The sequence below is a fragment of the Myotis lucifugus genome, unplaced genomic scaffold (assembly GCF_000147115.1).
Source record: "Myotis lucifugus unplaced genomic scaffold, Myoluc2.0 scaffold_57, whole genome shotgun sequence".
NCBI classification, from domain to species: Eukaryota; Metazoa; Chordata; class Mammalia; order Chiroptera; family Vespertilionidae; genus Myotis; species Myotis lucifugus.
This window is the reverse complement of record NW_005871105.1, coordinates 6,152,655-6,161,586: the sequence shown is the minus strand read 5'-3', so window position 1 is coordinate 6,161,586 and position 8,932 is coordinate 6,152,655. Positions and strand designations below refer to the sequence as shown.

Genomic DNA, 8,932 nt, shown 5'->3' with positions numbered 1-8,932 from the left:
AATGACGGGATAAGGGTTCTAAAATAAGAACGAGAATGGAAAACTTAAGGCCATGAATGCTAGAATTAGGGCAGTGTTGTGGGGATACGAAAGTGGGGATATGTGAAGTACTGTTTACAGAAGGAATGCTTTGAATGACACATAGTATTGCCTGATATTTGAATTGATAGAGGCTTTTCTATCAGTTACCAGATCTTCCAGGGAACAACTACAAGGGACACAAAGAAAAATGGAGGCATGCTGCATAGATCATTCCCCTTTTAAAAAGAAGCTGAAAAGGTATGCATAAAGATTAATTTCTCCAGAGAAATACTCCAAAAACACACTTGTTATCCTACACACTAACGATATTAAAAGGTAAAATGATTCAATGGTGGAGGACAACGACAACAAACACATATCTTCAAAGAGAGAAGCTCACATTTCAAAATGAATTGGAATCTTACTTTCTATTTTGATCTTCGCTTGCAACTCAGCATATCACTTGATGCTGATATATAGAATTTGTTATCAGTTGTTATCCAAGGGAATTTGCCTAAACACAGATATAAAAATCAGGCTCTGATCGTATATCTGCTCTCTGGAGTGCTAGAGTTAAGGGTCTGATAGGTTTCAGTGTTAATAGTCTGGCTTCATTTTCACTTTTCAAATCACAGAAATGATAAAGTATTGCTCAGTTTTTGATTTTTTAAACACTATATCTAACTGGAGTGATAACAACACTTACTATCTAACTGGGGGTGCTGGTAATAATTATACCTGGACAACCTGTGTAAATCTAGACTCTCCTGGGAAAACCAAAACATATGGTTTATATATAGTCACATATAACCACCTACAATGTTATATGATTTTAAGTATATGCAACTTTTGGGTAATTCAAAAATTAGTATACGATTAGAGGTTTTTTTTAGCCATGTAGTTGATACTTATATAAGACTTAAGGTAACTTTAGATGTGGCATTTCTAAGTTAAATTTTAAAATAATTATGAAGAAAATAGTATCAGAGCTATCCCAGTCAAAACGATATGAATAGGAGAGAAATGCTAAAGTATATAACTGAAGGAAAGTTGCATGCCATCTATTTTGTGCCACAGAAATTTCCTTCACCATCTTGTGGTACCCCAGATGAAAACCACCCAAGTAAAGTACTTACATGTACATAGGCTGCAGTTGTAAATGAGATGTCTTCTGAGGCCCTTGATAGCCATAAGAATCGAAGCCACCTATGAAATCAACTGAAAAGGGACAATTGCCTTCATTAATTAACTTTTCAGAAGAGATCAACATCCATGATCAAGGTCTCACACCGATTCCTCAAATACACCTTTTAATAATCTAGTAAATCAAAAGTGACTAATCACAGAGGGAAAAAAAAAGATAGTTTCCTCAAGGAAGTGGTTCCCCACTCACCTGTGAGATTCTATTATTGCTTTACAAGAATCTATTCACTTGGAAGAACTTAGGTACTCCTCTCAAGCTACCAAGATCTAATTTTTGTAACAAGACTCACTTGCATATTAAACATGCTATAGGTGCCGTGGCTGTGTATCCCATTGGTTAGAGCATTGTCCTGATACACCAAGGTTGTAGGTTCGATCTCCGGTCAGGGCATAAAGAAGAAGCAACCAATGAATGCATAAGTAAGTGGAACATCAAATCTCTCTTCTCTCTCTCTCTCTCTCTCTCTCTCTCTCTCTCTCTCTCTCTCGTCAATACAAAATTGTAAAGATGCTATATGCCTTTTTACAGAGATTAGCTGCAACACATTACACATGTAAAAAATAATGATGGCTCAAGTGCATGTACCTATCAGCAATTGCATCATAGTAATAATGCTGTATACTGTGGTTGTCAAGTATAAGGCTCTATGTTGGAGCTCATGAAAATGAACTTAACACGGCTGTCCCTGCCATCATGTGGTTTATAATCTGAAACAGATAATCACAAATAAAGATGAGGAGCAATGTCTAACCAAACATTCAAATGCAACAATACCTAGATATTTAAGGTATAATAAAATATAACAAGAGTTATTGCAGTAGATTATATTTTCCAAAATGCCAAAAGCAATACCTCCTATTCCATATGTGCTTACAATGTGATCTTGACACACCTCCCATCCAGGGGTTTGGGGCTATGTCCCTCCCTCTGGAAGCTGGGTAGACCTTTCTGGCTGCTTTGACCAATAGGGTATGCTACGAGTGACACTAGATCATAAAAATGTCATACACTTCCTTCTTGCTCTTTTGGGATGCTCTCTCTTAGAACACGGTCAACATGTCCAAACTAGGAAATCCAAACTAGCCCACACGGAGAGACTGATGGAGAATCCAGGGATATGTATTTTGGCTGTGAAGCTAGCTGAGGTCCCAGCCAGTATTAACACCCAGACATGTGAGGAAAAATTGCCTCCAAATGATTGCAGCCCCCAGCTGTTGAGTCAGCCCAGTGTTGGAGTTTTCCCAGCTAAGATCCCTCATATTACAAACCTGAGACAAGCCATCCTCCGTGTGCTCTGTCTGAATTCTTAACCCATGGAATCCGTGAGCATAATAAATGATTGTTTTACACACTATGTTTTGGCAGCAATGGTAACTGGAACCATAAATACTAAGAGTATTGTGAAAACGTTTGCTTTTGTTTTCTCTTTTTCCATTCCTGGCTGTAGAAGTTGTGTGGTGGGAATAAAATGAAATCAACCAAAAGGATGACCAGATAGATGATAGGAAGGAGAAACAAAGGGAAATACAGGCTGAATTAGGATGCCCTCGGATATTTATACTTCTAGTATCTTATTCTATTAGCTTAGTTTTAACTAATTTTGGTTCTCTTTATAATGTCTTAAGTGTTAGGGGTAGAAAGTGGAGCAAGGCGTGAAGTAACATAAAGTCTATGATTTCTATTTGTCTGTTTAGTGGGGAAATCTTTTTTGAAATTAGATTTTATTTTTTTGAGCAGTTTTAGGTTTACAGCAAAATTGAGCAGAAAGTACAGAGTTCATATATACCTCCTGTCCCCACAGACGTACAACCTCCCTATCAGCCTCCCCCAGAGTGGAACGTTTGTTTCAACTGATGAAGCTACATTGACCCATCATTGCCACCCAGAGTCCAGAGTTTACACTGGGGTTCACTCTTGGTGTTTTATAATCTACTAGTGGCCCGGTGCACGAAATTTTTGCGGGGGGGGGGTCCCTCAGCCCAGCCTGCACCCTCTCCAATCGGGGACCCCTTAGGGGATGTCTGACTGGCAGCAATCAGACATCCCTCTTGCAATTTGGGACTGCTGGCTCCTAACCGCTCACCTGCCTGCCTGCATGATCGGCCCTAACTGCCTCTGCTTGCCTGCCTGATCGCCCCTAACTGCCTCTGCCTGCCTGATCGCCCTAACTGCCCTCCCCTGCTGGCCTGATCTCACCCCCAACTGCCCTTCCCTGCCGGCCTGATCACCCCTAACTGCCTCTGCCTCAGCCCCCACCAACATGGCTTTGTCCGGAAGAAAGTTGGATGTCTGGAAGATGGCTGGTCGACCTGGTCTAATTAGCATATTACCCTTTTATTAGTATAGATAGATTATGTAGGATAGGGTTGCTTAAATGGGGGGAAAAGCCTTTTTCATCAGGAGGGGATGCTCTTGGAAGACAAAAATACATAATCCCTATATCTGAACTGATAGCTGGCCATATGAACTATATTGCCAAACCAGTCATTAAAAAATCAAACTGCTTTCTTACACCTTACACCAAACAGCTGTTGCCCTTAAAACCCCTCCTCAGCCCCCACCTTAGGTTCTGCCTTTGCAGTTCACCCAGATTAGGTTCTGATTGGTCGGTTTCTATGCCAGTCAGTGTCAAAAGCTTCACCTCCTAGGCAGCCATTGGCTCCTCGCACTTCACCCAGATTTGGTTCTGATTGGTCGGTTTCTATGCCAGTCAGCATCAAAAGCTCCACCTCCTAGGCAGCCATTGGCTCCTCACAGTTCACCCAGATTTGGTTCTGATTGGTTGGTTTCTATGCCAGTCATAGGCTTATCTCTGGGCCTGATCAGAGAGGCAGGGCTGATCAGCAGCCTCCAGGGAGGCCTGGAGAGAAAGAGAGGTGCGGCTGCTGGCCAGGCCCAGAGAGAAAGAAAGAGGCAAGGGCTGATCAACAGCTTCCATGGAGGCTACGGATCAGACCCTGCTTCTCTCTCCAGGCCTCTCTCCGGGCCTGATCTGCAGCCCCCTCAGCAGTCAGTGCTGGGTCACCACGGCAACCCAGCACTGACTGCAGGACTGACTTCTGCTAGGTCGAGCCTTCAGTCATTTTGGACATTATGGACCCTGAGTATTTATATATTAGGATGGGTTTTGACAAATGTATAATGATATGTATCATACAGAACAGTTTTACTGCCCTAGAAATCCTCTGTGCTCTGCCTTCTTATCTCTGCCTCTCCCCTAGTCTCTAGCAACCACTGATCTTTTTTTTAAATTTAAATTATTTATTGTTTAAAGTATTACATGTCTCCTTTTTCCCCCATTGACCTCTCCCCGTCCACTCCTACCTCCCAGCACATGCCCTCACCCCCCTACTATCTTTGTCCATTGATTATGCGTATATGCATGCATACAAGTCCTTTGGTTGATCTCTTAACACCCCTGCCCCCACCTTCCCTCTGAGGTTTGACAGTCTGTTAGATGCTTTTGTGTTTCTGGATCTATTTTTGTTCATCAGTTTATGTTGTTTATTATATCCACAAATGAGTGAGATCATGTGCAACCACTGATCTTTTAACTGTCTATATTATCTTATAGAATATCATGTAATTGGACTCATACAGTGTGTATCCATTTCTGACTGGCTTCTTTCACTTAGTAATATGCATTTAAAGTGCCTCCATGTCTTTTTATGGTTTATATATAATTTCTTATTGTGACTTTTTTTTAAGGCAGAATTTCCCTTCTCATCAAAATTAAAATAGTATAATGAAAAAAACAGAGACCCTGATGTTGGAAGGATCATGGTTCAAATACTGCTTTGACCATTTGCCAGTTGTGTGACCTTAGACAAATCACTTAACTGCTCTTAAAGTAGGAATTATAATAATTACTTCATACAAGTAGCTTGAGGATACAATAAGATAAGGAATATACAGTGCTTGGTGAGACATATGGTTTGGAAAAATAAAATTAAAAGCCCCTGAAAGAAATCAGGACTCATTCTAAGCCTATGCAGTGTAGGAGAAAGAAAGACAGAAATTATTTAATGTGGGACAACTATGGAGCTATACCAAGTATTTTATAGAAGATGAGTGAAAAGAGAATGAACATCTTTTGTTTTCTGAATTACCCACATTTATACATTAGCTAATATAAGCAGAACCAGAAGAGCTAAATAACAATTTAATGGCAACTATATTGAAAGTTTGTATTTTGAGAAATTATTGTCGATGACTGGGGCTTTGCTGCAGATGGAGCCCAAATTCTCTTTCATTTGGGTTCACTCTTGTGAACACTAAGACTGTACTTGAGGAATAGTTTGCTGAGGATTTTCACAGCATTAAAGTCTATCTTTTCTGAGGTTCCCTTTCAGTGGGATGGTCTTCACCCTGGAGAAGAGAGTGGCTTAGAGTAGCTCAAGATCAGAGTAGACGTAAACAGTAGCGTCTCCTCCACTGGAATTGAGATCCAAGTCAAGCTCAGGTTAATGTGCTATTATTTTTAAATATTTCCTTAGGCCCTCTCGCCTCCCCTCAGGATTTCAGATGAATAGCAGAAAAAGGCAGATGGTAATTATCAGCCAAAGATCATGGAGTAAACCAAGAGATAACCTGAAGAAACAAAGATAAATCTTCAAGTCCAGTGGATAGAATCTTGACCCAAAATGGGAGACAAAACTTGAGTCCAGAGCAGCCGTGGGCAAACTACAGCCCGCGGGCCGGATCCGGCCCGTTTGAAATGAATAAAACTAAAAAAAAAAAAGACCGTACCCTTTTATGTAATGATGTTTACTTTGAATTTATATTAGTTCACACAAACACTCCATCCATGCTTTTGTTCCAGCCCTCAGGTCCAGTTTAAGAACCCATTGTGGCCCTCGAGTCAAAAAGTTTGCCCACCCCTGGTCCAGAGCAATGTACCTTCCTAAGACATGAGAAACGGCTGCAGGGAAAATGAGGTATATCTAGCATGCATTGCAAATGGAGCTTGAGTTGTCCGGGACTTACTCTTATTAGCCATGAAGAGAAAAGAAGATTTGAATGTAACCAGGATGGGTTTTTACCATTTCATTCATTGGGTAGGTGGATGGGGGTGTCAAATTTAAACCAGAATTAAAGGGCATATTTCCTGTACTTTATTTTATATACATGCCTGTGTTCACAGACAACGGAATGAGGTAAGGTCATTTCCCACATGCATTCATTCTGAGTAATTATATGGATGTCTTCCTAAGTATCTGAGGGAGACGAATAGGAATAAATGGGATCTAACTGACCCACTACCGTTAATCTTTTAATGGTCAGAGTCCTCTATTGGTTGTAGATGTCTACCTTTGTTATTTATTCTCTAGTAACTTTTATCTGTTCTTATAGAAAACTTACTCCTTCATGTTCTTCCAAACTCCAATCTAATATTCTCAGACTATTCTGACGTGAACCATGATCAAAACAAAAACCCACCTGTGCTGGATTTGCCAGTGATAGTTACAAATAAGTTTTGATTTTCTGTGATGTACCTTTAAGAGGTGATATAGCAAGCATCTTTCAAGGTTTATTCATTTCCTTTGTGTCTGATAACTCGTGCAGACATCATACAAACATTTAAGCAGTCCTTCCGCCCAGAAATTATTTATATTCTCAGCCCCATCTTGTGTACCTCTGATTACAGCAAAGTTTTTCAAAGTAAGGAGAGATGTTTTTCTTATAGCCACTTGGTGTATTGTCTCTGCTATTTCAATGCTTATTATAAAATGTGAAAGACAGAGGAATTATTGAAGGCCTGAATTAGAATTAGGAGGACAAGAAAAAATATGACAATGAGTACAAGATAAATAGAGAAAGGGGTAGAAAACCTAGGACATGCCAAGGTTTTGAATATGAGGGAAGGGAAGCAGAAGGCAAGATTCAAAGTTGATTCTTAGAAATCAGTTGGCTAGAAGAATGTTACTGCCTTTACCAGAACAAAAAACAATGTCAGGAATAAGTTGGTGTTTGGTTTAATTTGGAAATGCAGTCTTTAATTTACAAGTGGCACATATAAATGGCAAGGACCAGGAAATGCTTGGAAAAAGGGAAATGTAACTGAAATTGGTGCAAAGAAAATTGGGGACTTGCTGTCATTAAAATTTTTTTTTCAATTATAGATGACATTCAATATTTTATATTAGTTTCAGGTGATTCCTTGTCCCCTCCCCAATAAATCATGAATTTATTTCTCCTCACTGGGCTTTATTTTGATTCACCGCAATATATCTTTACCTGACAAGTAGTAAATGTAGTTATTTGTTGATTCTTCCACTATAATGTAACTGCATAAGATGGACAGTTTACTACTGTTTCCTACAGCCCCAGGCCCCAGAACATAGATTGGCTCATGGAAGACCCTTGTATGCATTTACTGAATGAACAATAAAAAAAAAGGCAACCAATTAGAGTATGGAAGATGCTGATAAAATTTCTAAGTGGGATTTGACTGAGTGCTTTTACCCTTTCCTTCATAAGGCCTTGAACAATAATAAAGAAAAGACCTTTAATGGGAGATCTAGAATGTGAGTTGTTGCCTGGGTCCTGTGAGATTAAAGAAACTTTTTGGATACCAACAGGGAGAAGCCACCATTGCAGTTTCTTTGGCCTAGAGGAGCAGAAGGAAAAGAGGGGAGGATATCTTTTAGCATCAAATTGACTAGGGTGAGAGAGTCATCCTATATAATAAAAGGCTAATATGCAAATCAACCGAACGACGGAATGATTGGTTGCTATGATGTGCACTGACCACCAGGGGCCAGATGCTCAATGCAGGAGCTTCCCCCTGGTGGTCAGTGTGCTCCCACAGGGGGAGCATTGCTCAGCTAGAAGCCAGGCTCACACAGTGGAGGTGGCGGGAGCCTCTCCCACCTCTGAGGCAGTGCTAAGGATGTCCGACTGACGGCTTAGGCCCGCTCTCCTGTGAGGGCTCCCGGACTATGAGAGGGTGCAGGCCAGGCTGAGGGACCCCTCCTCCCAGAGTGCAAGAATTTTGTGCACCGGGCCTCTAGTTCTTTAATAAATGCTATCAAGTGTTGCATATGTTGAGAACTCATAGAGAAAACACAGTATCTTTCTGGCCAGTTTATAGCATCCAAAACAGAGGTATACAACTGGGTAGAAGGTGAGACAATAAACTTTGTACTTGCTTAATCTTTGTCTCTTTGGAGGAATTTGCATTGGGTCTAAGGAAGAAAATTCAGAATTATTATTGTTTTCTTTGCAATCACTACAGAGTTTTCTTTTTGCCTTAGTTTTCCTATCTGCAGTATGGGTGTGTTCACATCTGACCTATGGAGGCATAGGGAGGTCCAATTATTTTTTATTAGTAAAGTGCCCTATCATTTTAATAACTACGATTTAATAGCATTAACAATAGTAGACATTAGAAATTATCTAGTAAAAAAAATGCTTTTTGAATAAATATCCTCTGCTAAAATATATTCCCTGTTGTGAGTTTCCCTTTTATTGAAACCTTTTAATGATGAACATCGAGTTCAGGAAACCTAAAACTGCCTCTTTATTTTTTTATTTTTTTATTTTTTTAAAATATATTTTATTAATTTTTTACAGAGAGAGAGATAGAGAGTTAGAAACATCGATGAGAGAGAAACATCGATTAGCTGCCTCCTGCACATCTACCACTGGGGATGTGCGTGCCCGCAACCCAGGTACATGCCCTTGACCGGAATCGAACCCGGGACC

The 8,932-nt window shown here is 40.1% G+C and overlaps 1 protein-coding gene across 1 annotated transcript in view; it reads right to left on the bottom strand.

The window, feature by feature from the left end:
* Positions 1-1,153: 1,153 nt before the first annotated feature.
* Positions 1,154-8,932, bottom strand: part of NKAIN2 (sodium/potassium transporting ATPase interacting 2) — a 391,888-nt gene continuing 384,109 nt past the window's right edge. Inside the window, exon 6 of the mRNA XM_023754204.1 lies at positions 1,154-1,239. Coding sequence (XP_023609972.1) covers positions 1,154-1,239 — 86 coding nt within the window. The remainder of the gene's footprint in view (positions 1,240-8,932) is intronic.